General features: G+C 38.4%; 1 protein-coding gene across 2 annotated transcripts in view; it reads right to left on the bottom strand.

Moving 5' to 3' along the window:
• The window catches only part of arhgef10 (Rho guanine nucleotide exchange factor (GEF) 10), a 48524-nt gene that overhangs the window by 29628 nt on the left and 511 nt on the right, over positions 1–18385 (bottom strand). Inside the window, exons 2-15 of one of the 2 annotated variants that reach the window (XM_079262098.1) lie at positions 12833–12941; positions 8527–8892; positions 7311–7643; positions 6419–6455; positions 6136–6224; positions 5829–5885; positions 5073–5260; positions 3772–3888; positions 3069–3180; positions 2814–2926; positions 2639–2716; positions 2376–2555; positions 404–520; positions 35–127 (exon numbers count right to left, since the gene is read on the bottom strand). In XM_079262098.1, coding sequence (XP_079118224.1) covers positions 35–127; positions 404–520; positions 2376–2555; positions 2639–2716; positions 2814–2926; positions 3069–3180; positions 3772–3888; positions 5073–5260; positions 5829–5885; positions 6136–6224; positions 6419–6455; positions 7311–7643; positions 8527–8892; positions 12833–12869 — 1917 coding nt within the window. In that variant the 5' untranslated portion in view covers positions 12870–12941. The remainder of the gene's footprint in view (positions 1–34; positions 128–403; positions 521–2375; positions 2556–2638; positions 2717–2813; positions 2927–3068; positions 3181–3771; positions 3889–5072; positions 5261–5828; positions 5886–6135; positions 6225–6418; positions 6456–7310; positions 7644–8526; positions 8893–12832; positions 12942–18385) is intronic. The other variant, XM_079262099.1, reaches the window with a different exon arrangement.

Here is an 18385-nt window from a genome sequence, read left to right as displayed (position 1 = left end):
TGTACAAAAAAGAATTCAAAGACGTTTGTCATACCTGAAGAAGCAGAATGAACTGTGGGAATCTCTGAATAGGTTTCATCATCAGCCCATAAAGAGTCATTCGGTCGCTGCTGGTTTCCTGGCGATGCTGCACATGAGAAAACAGGTTGCCACATCGCAGTGATGAAAAGAGAGCGCTTGTTTGGAAATGACTGCTCCTACATCTATTTACTGTGATGATGAATTTTAATATGAACAGGACATGGAACAACAGCAACAAGTTTATTTAATAATAAGTAAAAACAAAAGGAAGGAAGATATTTCTATAGAGCTACACTACACACTAGCAAAAGCAATACTCAACATTTTCACACAACTATTTCAGTGTTGGATGAACATTTCTGAGTTGGCATGTTTCACTAACCTTCAGGAACTCCAGGAAACCAGGTTTGGAGGCGCAGGTCTTTCTTACAACTGCCATTGCATTGCTGAAGTTGTTGACATACTCGCTGTAGGCGTCCAGCACCATGGACTTAGAAAACTGTAAAAAAAAAAACAAAAAAAAAACCCCAGAATGACTGTGTATATCTTTTTTTTTTTTTTTTTTTTTTTTGACTGTGTATATCTTAATATAAAACATTACATTATCTGTATCAGTTTTGGAAAGCATTGTCATACATACACAGTATAATGCTGCAGATGGAGGCATTGGATGAGGAAAATCCTAAATTTCTTTCATTCAAAACAAAATGTGAGGAAATTTGTGTTTGGTTGATTATTTTTCCTCTTCAATAATGTGGTGCTGTATTAGACACTGCTGATTGGTCACATTTAACCCTCTGATGCATGAATTATTTAGAAAAAAAAAACAAAGCCACATTTTATGGTACAGTATTTTACTTTTACAGACATGTACAAAGACTTTGTCTTTAATAATATTTGACTTAATCTTTAGCTTTTTTTGGTTTATTCATTTTATCTATTCAGTAAAAATATTTATAATATAATATATTGCCATATTTATATAACAGAAATATTCTATAATATAGCTGCTTTTAAATCTGTACTGAAGACCTATTTGTTTAAGATGGCTTTCCGCACAATAAGTTGACTTTTTAGATCTGATTTTATTTTGATTGTTTTAATTTGATTGCTTTTTTTTTTATATATTTTTTTTTATTTAATTGTTTTTAGATGTCTGAGATTTTTAAGTTGTCCTAATGTATGTTATTTATTCTGTTTCTTCCTCCCACAATGTGGCACTTTGGTCAACATTATTGTTTTTTTTTTTTTTTAAAGTGCCTTATAAATAAATTTGTAATGTATTGTATATAAATTTTGTATAGTACCATTTTCTTCTCATTTTCAACACTTATTTTTTTATCTTATCATTTTTATTACTGAGGTGACTTAGTAATTATGTGTATATATGAAGTGTTATACTATATTTGTTTATTCTTCAGTGATTAGCAGTGTGTTGGGTGGCTATAATGTCCACTGAAGTGGCAAAATCGCAAATTTACCATCAACACTAATGAATAAATAGGTTTGTACTATAGTGGACATGCATCTAAGAGTTAAAACAATGTACAACTTGCAGGATTTGTGCTTCTCTGGAATGAGCAACACAGCTAAGCATGTGGGTAGTGCCCACAAAAATGTGAAAACAAACCAACAAAAACGGCCATATTCTCCTGTTGATATTCACTCTTTTTTTTAGTTGTTTAGTTGATCGATGATTGCACTCTTCTACAGTAATAACAAAAAAAATGGTTATTTTTCACACTGTTTATTTGACACCGTTACAGACCTCAGCTTCATCTGGAGGATCCATATGCAGCTGTTACAGATTGATACCTCCTCCTCGTTCTAATAGAGCTTTCAACATTTAATGTTCTCCATAATGTCTGTCTGGTTTTTACATTAGAGAAAGTTGAAAGTCCAGTGACTTCACATACCAAGCTGCACTTTGAAAAATAACTTACAAGAAATATGTTTGTGTTTAAATCACAAATATAATACTGCTATAATATTGCAAAATGTGAAAAGGTTGTTAGATTTAAAGACAGAAATCACCCTCTGCATCACTGCAGAGAAGTTTGGTTTGCTTTGGCTCTACATTTTGTAGATAAAAATAGGGAGGCTTTAAGATAGAAAGATGAAGAATTACTGTGATAAGAGACAGAATGCCATTCTCTCTTATCTGCATGATAAAAAAAAATGCTTTTAACATGCTGTAAGTTTGTAAGACAGAGGGTGTGCCATCTGCACATTTCTTAATAAGAGCAATAAATGGTTAAAAAAAAAAAAAAAAGATAATTGAAGCAATTCAGGCCAACTTTAACTAGTATGCACATAGTTTGTGTTTCTTGTATCAAATTACCATCTCTGCTTACCGATGCCACAAAGACATCCCCAATCATCTCCAGGCTGTCCCACTCTGCCACGCGGCTCGCCAGTGCTATCTGGAACAGGAAATGGCACTGCAGGATCTCACGCACACGATAAAAGGTCATCTTCAGTTTCCTGTCACTGAGCAGTCTGGGCTCGATCTGGGACAGGGGCTTTTCATATTGCTGAGAAAGCAAACAGAACGACCTGAAAAAAAACCCACCATTTCAAAGCTGATCTGACAATTTCTACAGATGCACTTGCATACCTCTAGTATTCTCTTCAGCGCCTCCAGATAGTTCTTCTCACTTTCCAAAATAGACCCCAATATACATCTTCTCACAAGCTATGGAGGAAAAACACAAAGCTGCAGGTCACACATCTTCAAAGTTACTTAAAAGTATCACATGAAAAGAAAAAAAAAAAATGGCATGCTTGGTTACCTGCTGCTGTGTGAGACCTTCTGGTGCTGGACACAGAACTGGCTCAACGTTAAAACAGTCCACCTCTATGAATAGTTCAGACTCCTCATCCTCGAGAAAGGCCGACTTCCTCTCTAAAAGATAAAGAGGTCAGAGCAAATAGGACAGAGCAATAAATGAGAAAATTACTTTCACGTTCACGTTGACTCAACATGAACTGATGCAAAGGCACGGTGTGTATTATTGATGGTCGGCGTTATTTGAAGGATTTCATACCATGACAAAACGACTTTGTTTTGATGAATGATCGTCCCTTCTTCACAGCAGCTTTGGTTTTCTCAAGCCCGTCTTTAGTCCCTTCCTTCGCTGCCTTCACCAGCTTTTGCATCTTTGATTAGAAAAGAAAATATCAAAGTTCTTTTCTTTTTTTATAGTAATATATTTAAATCAAAGATGAAGTTATGTTTATTTTTTTCTTGAACGATGACTAATAAGAAACTGGACTGAGCTACTTTAGACAGGAATGGTGTTAGGAACAGTGTTACGAGACAACAACAAAGGAGAGCTCGCCAAAGAATGACAGGAACTGTGACATCAACAGCATTTAAAAAAAAAAAACCCCACTAGTTTTTAAATACAAAAAGATTTGGAAAGAACAGTGTCCACTACACTGAAAACAAGAACCCTGATGCTGGTGTCTCAGTTCACTGTGTCACTAATTTGGTTAGAAAACGTCATATCCTAACTTTTCAACCTCAAATGCATGAACATGAAATGAGATGTCAGTGCAGCAGTGATGCAAACAAACTGTTTGCAAACCCATCACCAGTACCACCACCACAAGTCATTCACATCAGAGCGGGATGAAGGCACTGAGTAAGCAACAAGATGCTAAGAGTGGAGTTAGCCAGACTGAGAGTAAAGGGTCGGGACTACTTTATCTAGCACAGACAGATGAGGTGAGCCTCAGGTAGTTTACCTTCTGCTCGTGTTTCTGTTTTAGCTGATGCAGCTCTACCGTTCCCACTGTATTTGCCATAAGATCTTTCATCTTTTTCTCATAGTGTTCTTTCAAGCGTGTCAGATCTTGAGAGAGCTAAACAGAAGCAAAGCAAGCGTTACTGGTTATGGTTTTGGAGCTGAGCAGGACCTCATGGCAAACTTGTTTTCATCTGGATTTGTTTGTCATTGGACTGCTGATATTGTTCTCCTCAAACAGCTTTATCTGAGGGAAGTTTAACTTTTCCAGTACAAGGGAAATGATATATATATATGTATATATTTCAGATTTGTCATTTTCAGTGGCTGCATTTTTTCTTTCTTCTGAAATGTAAAAAAATTGCATTTTTCCAACTTAATCAATAGTCAGATAGTATCCCCTGCATAATATTATGAACTTATTGGCTGTAAAAGACGTCTTTTGTTGTGTTTCTGAATCAGATCGTTTACTGCCAAAGACGCAGAAAGACTCAAAAGATGACCTTTGCTTCTGCAGTTTCTGTATGTGGAAGGCCGATTTGGCACACATCAAAACTTCCCCAAAATGTGCCCTACGAGGAGTTTCCAAGTGGGCGCCGAGCACGCCACAAGCCACACCCAGCAGCACAGACCCAACATGATGAGAAGTGTGCACCCATAAGACGCCCCAACACGCGCATCTGGCCACATCTGCCGTCCCAGAAATGCTCCGAAATGCCGGAACCATGGGGGTCTCTGCTACAGCAATGGCTGGCAGCCAATTATTTAATTTCAGATTACTTTCTTCAAATTAAAACCAAGATATATTTGTTGGATCTCTTATTCTTTTTTGTTGTTGTTGTTTTAAACAAATTTAGCAATGTTTGTATTTAAGCTGCATTAAGTTAAATGAGTGTTTATCAGCTCCATATAATATTTTTTAAAAATTTAGCACAAAAACTCCTTTACTTTTATTTTTGGAGGTGTTTGAAGTGATTTTCTCTTCACATCATTTGGACTATGTCAGAGTGAAAGAGTAATTCATGAATTAAGAGAAGTTGAATTTTCACAACCGCAGATTGGAAACAAGGATAAATCACTTTCATTTCTGTACAAGTCAACAGACCAAAACAAGCATTTAAATAGGATCAATATCACAGCAAGCTTAACTTAAATATCCAAAGGTATAGTGGTAATTTATCTATTATACCTTAATGCAGAGCAGATATATAAAGAAGCGAGCACTATTTAATACATTGACACAGGTTTTGGTTGCTGGCAGGAAGCCAGGCAGGGAAATGGGAGGGTAATTGTTATACACACATGAGTCTTCCTCTGGGGTGGTTTTCCTCTCATGAAGGCGTGGGGCAGGCCATTCTCAGGGCGACCTTCCCCGTCACTGGCCTCATCATAGCTTTCAAACTCACTCGAGCTCCAGCCATTGTCGAGGGAACTATTGCACCCTCCATCCTCACCAAACTCCACATCGTCATAGATCATCTCATCTGGATCTGAGAGAATTAAGAGGGCAAAAATTAAAATGTGTTAGGAAATACAGACCAGTGAGCGTAGACCTAAGTCTGTTGGGCTGTCCTATCATAAGTAAATAAAATTAACTTGAACTTGTTCTGAAGGATAAATATATATATAAATATTCTCGATAAGAAAAGCCTAGACATTCAGCAGTAATGTCTTCCCATGCATGTTTTCTACTGAGGTAAGCCCAAAAAATGCTGATATTAAATAATAATTTGAGATTTCATAGCTACGATACTATAAAATGAACTGAAACATTCTGAATACCTTAACAAAAATGGAGCTACTTCACAAAAAGGTCATATTTATTTCAATGATTATTATGTAATGTCAGCTGCATATAAAGATTTTTTCCCTCATAAACAATCTGCAAAATAAATCTTTTTTTTAGCTAATTCATTTTTGATCTACATTTGTTTTCAGACTCTAAAAACAAGTCAAAAGCAAAGTGTAGAAACAAAAGACAGCAGCGCTGTCTGACTTCAAACTAAAGACAGGAAGTTTCATGCTGAATTGGTAAAATTACAACAAAAGACTACAGACCGGTGTTGGAGTCAGAGTTTTCTCTGGGCACATCATCGTAGATCACCTCATCTGGATCTGAAGCACATACGAAAAACGAGTAACATTAAACACATGGTTTCTCACATCAGACTGCTGGGCAACACACACACAACAATCAGGACGTATGAGAGAGAGATGTAAAAGAAAAGCGCATACAAGGACACGCTTCCTCAAAAGAACAGGGAAGGAAGTGTCTGAGAATTCAGCTGTCAAAAAAAAAAAAAAAGAAGGATAATAACACCCTGAAGGCATGCATGAGGACACACAAGTAAAAACTATTCCTTACTTTCCATCCATGCAGTATTGGCAGGATCCGACGCCCACTTAGCCAAAGCATCTTCCTCTGTAATCGGTGGATACTCTTCACTGAAAACACTTGAAAACATTGAAACAAAACAAAAGTATACTTAAACAAAGTCATGTCAAGGAACAGATATATCTACTTATACTAACAGTGTTGACCATGCATGTACAGCAGTTACTAAAAATACTGTAAATATGAAGAAAGAGAGTATACTTTGTATACCTTTCTTAAGGTACAGGGATAATAAATGTTTTATGAGTCTCACCTGTCAGCAGAGGTGTTGCTAGTCCCTACGACTGTCACTAAAAGAGGGAATAGAGAAACATTAAACAAGTTAGAATTCTACATTTTCTTGCTTTGGTCTGTATTTTAAGACTGACAGCAATTACATGATACTGCTCAAAGCAGCTTAAAAACATCAAGCCAGTTACAGATTTTTATATAAATGTTTTGTTTTTTTTTGGAAAAGTGGAAACATCAATGATCTCCATCCCATCCCATTCAACATACTGTGGTTTCATGCCACTGGGTGTCACTGATCAATAACATCAATAAGATTACAGTTGAAAGAAGGTACTTTATTTCAAATGTGCATATGCTGAATTGTCTTTTTGTCTTTTTTATAACTCCTTCTGCAAGGTCATGAGGAAAAGGTCATAAATGTCTGAGCTGTGCTTGCTACAGACACATAGCCTTTAATAAAGAAAAAAACTGTAAATATTTTCTGAACTCAAATACCTCAGAGACTTCTACTGCAATAAAACAAAGTATTTTAACATAGTGTGACCTTGGTAGGATAATAACAGTGCAATTAGGCAGCTGAGCTTGCCAGTCCTCGGGGTTGGAGTCTGCTTCTGCAAGGTTTTAGGGAAACCGGAAAATCCTCACAGCTAACACAGATCTTTGGGGAGGGCTATATTTAGTCCCTGCTTCCTTGTGGCAAGGCTTTAGGAAAAACAAGGGAGAGAAGAAAGGAAGGGGGATGGAAGCGGCACAGACGGCTTTATGTGTCAAAACCTTGGTTCTCCAAGTTTGAGGGCACTGAAAAAGGAGAAATTTCTTTTGCGGTTTGTCTCATCTGACTGGTAGAAATCATAAATATTACATGGAGAGTAACTGAAAAAGAAAAGTTTTTCCCAGTTTTGGCTTTACTTTACCATCTTCATCCATGGATAGGTGCCGAATGATGACCGGAGTGGTGTAGGCTGGTGTGATGAGAGGTACACCTGAGGGGGTTGCATAGCCGCATGGCACTGGCACAGAATATCCTGAAGTGATACCACCAGAACCTGTGTAGATATCCTGGCCTTCTCCCTCTTGTTCTTGTGGCTCAGTTAGACAGGAAGAGGAAGAGGAGGGTGGGTGCTGATGCTCAGGCTGTGGCAGTTGGATGGGAGTGATGTCAATCACAGAGTAGGGGTTTACTTTGGCGCGAGAGGAGTTGCTTGGGATGGTCGGTGGAGGAAGAGGGTCGTTATGATGTTCAGAGTCTGGTGAGGAAACGAGGATATGGTTCATTTATAGCTGCATTTAAAGACCATAAATAATGATCTGAACAATGGAAACATTCTAGGTTAGATGCAATAAAATATAAGTTCACCTGATCTTTTATAGACTACTTTAAGAGAAATTCTTCATTTTAATTATATTATTTATTTATTGAATATTTAATTAATTTATTTTATTTTATTTCTTATTTAATTTCCAAAAAATAATGGCTATAATTTACAAACATGGTATGAACATTATTTTTGGCAATAAATGGGTCTTAAAAGTTTTCATATTGAGTTTAACTGCTGTGCATACTGTTTAAAAGTACCTAAAAGTTTAGAAATACAGTCTCTGCCAGCAATTTCAAACTGGTAACAATTTTGAGATAGTAAAGTACTGGACAACAGAAATACAAGGCAAATGCTTCCATTCATTAAGTGCAGCATCTGGAACATGGAACAGCATGGACATGTCTGCACTAACATGCTTCTGGATGAGCGAGAGGGATTAAGCAGCGTTTGAACCTGCCTGTTATGACTTTTGGTGATAAAAGCCAGACAATCTCCAACAGCAGGCAGAGAGAGATACAAGGTGTCAGCTCTTCTTCTTTACTGCCTAATTTTAGCCTGCGCTGAAGAGCTGGACTGGAGCCAGATAATGTAAACACTATGCCAAAAGAATGTGGAGAATCTTTTTCAATCACTGCCAAAACAACAATGAAGTCTACTTGAGACTTTTATTTTGAAATTTAACCTTTTTTTTTTTTTTTTTTTTTAATCACAAAATGAGTGCTTAGAAAAATCTGCTATAGCGATGGGAAAATAAGACTTGAAAACACCAACTTGTGGCAGCAGTGAAAAGTCAACACTTTGCTCTGCAAACCTGTGGTTTGAGGTTTTGCCTGTATGTCATCTTCAAGGGGAAGGGGTGGAGATGGGGGCGGCGGTAAATCTTTCCCTCCGTCATTAGTCGCCTCTGTGACAGATGTCCCCTTAGGTTCTGTTGATGTCTCACCACCTGAGGAGACGTTGCTTATGGTAACGGTCGCCTCTGCTGATGATGGAGCAGTGGAGGAAAGTGCTGGGGGGTCCAACGCTGCGTGACCGGTCGCAGAGTCGTCCCGGCTTTGATCCTTGCTGATGACGGCTTGGGGAGCTGGAGGTGCTTCAGGTAAGTCGTCATCGCTGTCTTCAAAGTCAAAGGCTTCTCCCTTGTCTTCATCTGCATATGGGACGCTGTCTGCCAATACTGCAAACAGAGGTTTCAGAGAAATATTTAGAAAATATTTGATCTTTACCTTCAATATCTATGCTTATCAGGGCCTAAGAGGGTTAAAACTATTTAGTTTGTTCTTAAATTAAATGGACAGAGGAAGAAAATATAATCCCATGAAGTTATTTTGATCCAAACACTGCTTGAGCTACATTTTAGCAGATTTTATGATAGTGTGATATATAGTGCTTTTATAACAGCAGCATGAGAGTTTAAAGATAAGCTGGTTGGCTGTGCCTTGAATTAAGTTTGGGATCTACTACAGCTGTGTTTTCTTCCTGACAATTTGACTTCAAGGATTAGCACCAAAAAATGTCAGCTGTGTTGCTTTATGGCAAACACAAACTGGGCCAGAGCCTTCAAAGTCATCATTCACGTTAAAGCACTCTCTTGGCAGTGGACAGGAAGGGAACAACAAATATCTTTCCAGCTTCCACTCTGCAATTAGGCCAGCAGGAAAGCGCTGTTACTCCCTCCAGTAAGAAACACAGCCTGAGTTTATGCATTATTTCTGATGTCATGAATAAGTGTGGGTTTGGATCTGGATAGTTTTGCTAAAAAGCCGAGGTAGGCACGGTTTTAACAGGCTACGTCTGTCATGCTAGCAAAGGATGTTTAAAAGCAGTTAAAGTGGGTTTTATGCAGGCTTGTTGTGAGGGATAATGGCCTTGAATTGAGAAGGAAAGGATTTAAAAAAAAAAAAAAAAAAAAAAGAGTCAGAATATATTCCTGTTTAGAATACAGAAATCATTTTAACAGGATTTAACAAATTCGCACTGTCCAATGCTTAACGTTTTCTAAAGACGTTGCTTTCATCTACGGAGGAGCCATCTTCTTCCAGTAGGTCTCCTTCCTTTCTGTCTTTGTCGCACTGTCGCTCCCAAATGCCACAGATTCTTTGCGAATATATTCAACAGTCGTACAGCTTGAATGTATTAACTTGCAGTCTAAAGAGTAATCTTAACCCTGGGACTGATATCCGGACTGTGTCCCCACAGAAAACAGAAAAATTCCAATTTCCAACACTGTCATTCTGACTATGAGGCTGTTTATTCATTATCTATGCTGAAATAGCTCGGTTGGGAGAGTGTTAGACTGAAGAAGGTCCCTGGTTTTGTTCCCTCAATTTTGTTTTCTCACCTTAATCGCAGAAAGTTGCCCCCCATATCTGACATTCTATAAAAACTTAAGCTGCAACTTGTAAGAGTTGTGTTACAACAGGCCATTGCTTTCAACCAATGGCGATGGAGCAAATCTTAACTGAAACCTCCGTAAACATGATGACTTTGAAGGACCTCGCAGTCATGTACACGGTTTTAAATCACCAGTATGACTCCCTCAGGCTATGACAGGTAGTTGTTCCACCTCACCACAGTGTGAGAAAATGGTCTGTGACAAATGCTCTAGGTCAGCTCTGTGACCCCACACACATCTGAATCCATGACTGATGGAGCGAGAGAGGAGAGGGGCAAAGTGCAAACCTGGAAACTGAGATGTTATCGCTCTTTTTCCATCTGTGTACTAAGAAACAGTGTGAGTCAAAGTGATAAAACATGGTTAGCTTGCTTCTGCTCTGTGGAGTTCCAGGATAGTAGGATCCATAATCGTATATTAACAGTGCCGAGAACGATGAACCAGAATGCGCAGGTCATGATTTCATTGGACTTTTCCAGCCAGCGAATGTCAGCTGGTTGGCAATTCAATAATGCACCTACAGCTGTGTGTAGAGGAGGTGACTGACATGCATGCATGAAGCTTAACTAATGCATTGTAACATTTAAAATACAAAACATTTCTAACTAGGGCTGCTCGATTATGACAAATATTCTAATCACGATTATTTTGACTTAAATTGAGATCTCGATTATTTAACACAATTATCCAGTATTTTTAAACAACGCTGCGCGTCGTAGTGTTCTCAACTCCATGTCGCGCATTATAACGGTCTAATGCACGGTTCCGAGTTGTTTAATCCACTTTTACCGCTTATATAGGAACTATTTTATATTGACCTCGATATACATTTTATGTCAAACAACCGCTGTCAGGCTACAGCGCGTTTCTCTCGTTCACCTGTTAAAAGACAGCTGATCTGAACCAGCTGATTAACACGTTGCTATGGTAACGCCCCGTAACGAAGGGATATTAAAGTGTTTAATTCGCCAAACTATGTATACGAAAATAATGCAGCCAGTTCTCACTGTCAATGGTATAAACTATGTTGTGGGGAACTTCCACAACCTACTGCAGTTATTCTACATTGACCTGCAGCCGGAGCCGACTGAGACTGGCCGCCTGGGAGTGCTTTAAGACGGGAGAGGCTCCTGCTGCTCATTCCTTACAGTACCTGCAGAACAATATGTGCCTTCAAGTCAGCCGCCAAAACACCAGAAAAGTTTCTAATAACTCCAGTAAAAGTTGCTAGATTTGTTGCTAGTCGCTTTTAACAATAAAAGTCGCCAGATTTAGCAAGAACAGTGTCTGAATGAAAGCAAAGCGGCTGTGGGAGGAGTTTACAGCACAGCGCTGCAATGCCAGAGACGCTCGATTAGCAACTGAAGACAGCAGGAGAGGAAACTGCAAAGAGAAAAATAATTGCACCCTTTTATTTTTATGATCATTGAAAACCCAGATCGTAGTTGAGATTAAAATCCGATTAATCGCCCAGCCCTATTTCTAACATCTCCATTCATGTAAGGATACTCTGGCTCTAATCTAATATTGTTCAATAGTCTGAAAACTGGAAAGTATCCTTCCTTTGGAGGACTCCCCATGTCTTTCTAGTCTTGAAAGAATGCAAAGTACAAGATCATAGTGAAACATACATGCGAATGTCACATGTTGACTACAGAAGGTACCCATTGTTAATTCATAATGACAATATGGATTCTGTTCTAGGGACTTATCTTCACTGTGCTACAGAATGGTCCGCTCGAATGAGTCACCGGGTTACGATCCGCTCCTGCATCCCCCTGGCAACAAAGCAAGAGGCTGGCCAGCTGGAGATGAAGCATTTCACTGGCCTGTCTCTATCCCCAGAGGCGATGTGGGAATCTGTGTGTGTGTGTTTATGCATGTGTGTTCCTGCAGTAGTATTCAGCCTCAGACTGAGGCACATTGTCTGGTATTCACTGTGGTGCAGCACATTTTACCCTCCTTATTCCTTTCGTTCCTCTGCCCACGCACTCCACAGAGGCGGAGGAGAGGAATCTGTTGTTTACTCATACTGTCCAGCTTCAGCAACTTCCCTACAAGCAATTAGCCATGTTGGGTCTCAAGAGGCCAGCAGGTGATTCTTTTGGTGACTGGCCAGACATCGGATTGTTTCTTAAATACAATTTAAGGACACATTTAAAGACACATTTTGCCATTTTGTTGGAGCGCAAGGCAGCGTCTGATGTGGTCTTAACAACTCTCTGTTGACTTTGTTAAAGTTAAAATTGAAAAACGGCAACACAGCTAAAGATTTATCACAGGATCAATTTAAATCTTGATTATTTTCAAACTTCAGATACATTTTGATTGCTCAATGAGACCAAATCAGAAATTAAGCTACTAATAATAACAAATGGTCAAGAAAACAGAAGTAATTGAAACTGCTACAGACTGTACATAATGTCAAGTATCATTACAAATACATTGAGTGTTCATCATAATATCTTGACCATTTGTCTTTCTACTTTGTCTCTGTACACGCTGCTCTGCTTTACGTGGACAGTGTTCTTTTTAGTCAAATGTAAATCTTTAACTGCTTAAGCTCAACAAAAAAAAACAATCTCTAGGGACATTGAGATTGATTGAACCCATGACCATAGCATTATAACCAACTGAGCATTCAAAGTAGACGTGTTTGATGACTCATTCTAAGCAGATAGATTCACATCACATATGTCTGACAAGATTTTGTTGGCTTTACATTCAGGGGGTGGGGGAGGGAAGTCTTCTGTGTCCATGCTTGAGGCTCTTCTCCTGTACAAGATCTACACACAGCTGTATGCAGGGGATCAACTACTCCAGTCACATTCCTAAAAGGAAAAAAAGGGAAATGTTATTAAAAAAATTACAAAAAAGATTTTTTTTTATTTTTTATTTTTTTACAGGGAAAGCAAGATGCTGTTCGACACACACCATATTTTCAAGCTAATTTGGCAACAGAGGTTCCCATAAATCATTAATTAAGCATCTTTGGCTCCATGAATGCATATGACAATTCCCTAACAACACTTATGTTACTTAATCGAAGCTGCACAAAGCAAAAGAACATGACCCCTGGTCACAGTCTGGTACATTTTGTGTCAACAACAGAAACTGAAGCAAAGCTAATTCAGACAAACAGAAGAATGAATGAAAACAAAAGACACTCTTATAATGCGCCTAAGCAAAGTTAACAATAATGTGTGTAAGTGTGCACAGAGCTGTCAAATGCTAATGTGACCATTTGTAATGTCATGGATATAAACACGCTTGGCAATCTCAACAGGGGTTATGTGGATTACATAACTGAAACAAATGTATTCAATAAAAAGTCAACAATAACCTGCATCTTTCCTGCACCATTTGTTCTCTTTTCATCAATGAGCAAATTTTCTAGAAGTCTTAAAACCATTTCATTAATAACATGTTTTTATTTAAACACATCAAAAGCAGATTGGACAAATAAACATGGCTAAAAGCAAATCGCTAGATTTTTATTAAGCCCTGAACAATTAAAAAAAACAAAAACAACAATCATTAAGATGAACTATAAGAATGACTGAAAGGCCACTTGATACAAAAACACAACTTACATGTTGCTGTGAATCAAAACATTCATTTTGCATCTCATCTATCAATTTCCCTGAGATTTGGATTTTAAATGTCTAAAAGACGGTTTGTGGCACATTTAAACATGTCATTAACATGCTGAGGCAGGGGAGACCTTTGGACCTGCATGAGCATGAGAGACATTGCATTCCTCAGCAGCTCAGACTTTGTTTGCCGATGTACAATTGTGTATCAACAGGTAACTGTTTCTGTCAACTGTCTCTATGTAAAAAAAGAAACAAAAAATAACCAAACTATTTCCAGACGTTTTAGCTTGAGACTATTCTCACAAACAGATGTCAGAGTTCTGACATCAAGTTGCAGAATGAAGCAGTCATTGTTGAGGAATGTTTGCCCTATATTCTACCCACACGATCTTGGTTTAATACAAACCACAACATAAGTTTACAACTGCTTCACAATTGGTTTATTTCTAAGACTAAATCTACACCACAACAGGGCTGCAAGCAGGAACGATCTTTCTGAGGCTCAAAGCTTGTTTTGTCTACAAATAATGTGAAATCCTCTGCCTCTTTGTCCTCTGTCCTTCTCATGTGGCAAAATGCCAGAACAGATGATGTGAACATACAGGGCCAGTGTCTGGTGGATACAGTACAGCTAATAGATAACGCTAGTGCTAACAGAGACAGGTAGAGTATACACTGCCTGAGGATATTTCAGCCTCCACAATAGAAAGGAATTCAAACAAATAGACAGGAGCAGATACATGTTGGAGTAAGACTGAAGTCATCTTCAGGGCATGTACTGCAACACTGACAAAAAAGCTACATGAGCATGAAAAGAAGCAGGTTGTTGGGTGACACGTGGTTTTTGAAGCAGGCGCTAGCAGACTTGCCCCAACAGGAGATTTAAAAGGTGATTTTCCTCTATGTTCGGATACATTGATTGAGATTTTTTTACTTTGAAACTGTTAACACTTCACCACTTTCTTCTCAGCTTGTGACTATTGTTTTTTTTAAATCAGGTAAGAGCCCTTTTATTTCTCCAATAAAGCCCTTCGGAAAAACTCACCATTCCACAAATGACATCTTGCACCTTTTGCGGTGCGGTATGACCTCAAATGTGGTTCAGCCCATGCTGATGTGTCTCAAGCCAGTGCTGTAGCATTGTAACATATGAAGTGTTCAACACCTTAGTAAGTCTTGCTTACAGACCCTTATCAAGAGGCCAATAATACTCCCTATAAATAATTCATAATTACTCAGCTTATCTGTTCAGCATGTTTAATTATAAGGTTCTGTATTACAGTCCAGTTTCAATGCAATGACTTAGAACTGAGAGGAAAGGTAAAGTCATCTCTACACTTGATGATAGGCTCAGCTGAGCATGTCATTACATGCACAGCAGGCTGAGCTGTGTTAATACAGACAGGAAAACAGTCACCTGGCTTGCTGGTATAATGCACACAATTTGTTCACTAGTGTATTCATAACAACATAGATATGTTGAAGAGCAGTCAATAGGTAGGTAGCATACATATATTGTCAACATATTATCTTGTGAAAGTTAAATTTAAGTGGAAATAGAGGGGGGAAAAAATCCTGCAGCATTTGGTTGGGTCAGAAAGTACACAAATATCTTCCTGATATTTTTTATTTCAAGATATTACTGTAGTTTCATGTAGTTTCCAGCTAGGTCTAGTCCCAAAATCCCATGGAAACTAGGAGATAAAAGTATTTTCTCTTTGCTTTAAATTACAGTTCTCTAGTAATTACTCCAGTTTTCAACGTGTGTTTTAAGAACCCACAGCCAGAGATCTGTCAGGTCAGCATTGTGTGTAATGCTGTGAACTATTCAGCATCCAATGCCCTGGTTGGTTCACACTTTACTTACAAATAACATTCCACACATAAGCTGCAAGTCATAAACAAAGCTTTGGAGTAGAGGGTGGTGTTGTGAGAGAGGAAGACTTGTAGTCTGCTGTAAGCGTCTTGCCTTTGGTTTTGCTGCACTTTAGGTCGCCGTTTTATTTGGCAGTGTGTCCTTCTGCCAGGATTACAGTAATCAGGCCTCGCCCAAAAAGAGAAGATCCCGGGCCTTCATAGAGTGATTGAACCAGCTTAACGAAGTACGGTAATATATTTGGAGGGAGGACAAGACATTGCCCTGAAGCATACTAAAAAGGAAAATCTCTCTCTAGCTTCTCTGTAGCTTATAAATGAGGACTGTTTAATAGCTAAATGTTTACTATTGTTTGTGCTGTATTTTTGTTTTACAATCCAGTAGACCTAAAGAAGGCTGATGACCTAAGCAGAATTAAAACCCCATGAATGGCTTAGACATGACGACACTCACTTAATGCACAGTAAAATGCAAAAAAAAAAATAAAAATAAATCAACCTTCTACAGACTAACTGGGCCAAGCTGCCATGACGGCACACCACACTACTGTACGCCACCCACCCTGACCTCAAACTGGGTGGGGGAAGCTTACAAGAAGACGCAAGATCGCTGACTCTTTAAACATTCTTCACTTCTGAGAAGTTAAGGGAACAAATGACAAGTCTGGTATTCTCCATCAGATACAAGTTTTAATTATATACTTACTGCGGATTGTCGGAAATTTACTTCAATAATAAGGTCCTCAGGGCTAGTTATATAATTGCAGATGTGGGATCAATTGAACTCGTAGGGGAACATCTCAGCTGCCTGGCACAGTAAAGTGACACCATCACATTACCAAATGTAGCATAGGATTTTAATCAGCATGATATTTATATTAATAGGTCTACAACAGAAACAGTGTTTCACAGTTCTAATGTTTCATTAACAGTGGCTGCAACTTATTGATAAATCACCAAAGTCCTTTCCCAGTTTGTGAATCAGAAGTATAACACTAAGACTACATAGTATTCCAAAAGGAGTGCCCAACAGAAAGCAGAGACGCCATGGTCTTGGCCATCACTCCAAACTATTCTCCACCCACCCTGTGAGCCACACTAAAGCTTGAAGAGCTCAACAGTTCACCAGAACATTACTCCACACTATTCTGTGTGGAGTATGCAGTGGATAAGTGGCTACTCCAAGGGGCTCTTGTTGATTGACTAGATGTGAAGGAATTTCAATATGAATGGAGCAACACAGTCACATTAATTACAAAACTTTAGTTGTCAGAGAATCTTTCTTTTCAAGTACTTTCAAAAGGGTGGGGAAAGTTTCTAAAGCCAAGACTGCTGTTGGCCATGGGTTTAATTTATAGTCTGTGATATGTGATACAGCTGTGAATGTGGTCTATTCTGTTCTTCATCTATAGCCCAGTTCTAAGAAACAGTTATATGAATAAAAAAAAAAACAAATTTTGGGTGATTTTGTGATATATAAATATCTAACATTTGGAATTTTATTGTTTTGTTTTTTTTTTTTGTTTTTTTTTTTCTTTTAGTTCTGGCTCTAAATCTAAATGCATTCTCAGCTGCTAAACAAGTGAGTGGTATGAGAGTTTTCACATCCACCTGCAGAAGAGCTGTGGGGTTTTCTTTCCCAGCTGTTGCTGAACAACTTTGCAAATCCTTGTCTTGCCTCAGTGGAACATTGGTCAAGTGGTCGGTGGACAGTGGCTCCATGACAGCGTTTCCAAAAATGAATGGTATGCCAAACTGCAATGTGCTCTCGCACCCAGAGGTTGGTCATGGTAAACAACCAGTACTTTCATGAGTCACGACTGCCAAAGTAGTTTTTGCCTTGTCACATTTACTTTATAAATTAGCAATCCCTGATGTTCCTCCAGTGAAAAACATCTGCTTTCACAAAGTATATTAATCACAGCCAAGAATACTGGGGATTAATGATACCCAACACTTTCATACTCACGAGTAAGGACTGATAAGAAACTATAAACAAACAAGTCTCTATGTAAGAGATGCTGCAAAAAGTAGTGCCACAAATAACTAAACAGGCTACATGAGAGCTTAAAATGAGCAACTGCAGTGAATTTGAGCATGTAGAAAAAGATTTGTGCTCCATGGAAAGCCTTCTTGGGTTGTTATTACAGCAGAGGGAGGTATTAAGCATCTGTATTTGCAGCCAGGATACCCTGCATATTTGTTAAACAAATTACCAGCAGACTTCTGTGTACATGCACATGTGTGTGACCCTCCAAGCGTCCCGACTCACCATTGTGCAGACAGAATGAACTGGACATGCATGACACTAGACAATACAAATCAAGATCAAAGAACTCTTTGTATGTAAGCCATCTTTTGTGGGTTTACAAAAGCTTAACAGTTTCCTGAAGGCACTTGCTACAAAGAAACAAGACTGTTAAGAGAAACAGCTGAATTATATGATGGTTTTATAACCTGTTAAGAGTGATCTTCCAGTTGACTGAAGCTGTGCAGGGCTTTCACTGAGGAATGCTATGCATGACTACTTGAATTTGCTGTTGAGCTGCAGCTGAGACTGACTTAATAATCTTCTGTTTAAATTTTTTTTTTTACAAGGAATCAGATATTTTCTCAGCTTGCAGTAATTTTCTTTATTAAATAAATTTAGAGATGATGGTCATTAAAGCTCCAAGCTTTGCATGCTCATAATTCAATTATGAGAGAGGACAAAGATGATTGCAATGCACAACTGCATCCTTGAAGAGGCTGGCTATTTTCTAAATGAAAACATGACACTGAGAGAATTATCACAACATTAAGTG

Source organism: Telmatherina bonti (assembly GCF_933228915.1).
Source record: "Telmatherina bonti genome assembly, chromosome: 22".
Taxonomy (NCBI): Eukaryota; Metazoa; Chordata; class Actinopteri; order Atheriniformes; family Telmatherinidae; genus Telmatherina; species Telmatherina bonti.
Note: the sequence above shows the minus strand (reverse complement) of the source record. Positions and strands in the feature narration are given on the sequence as shown.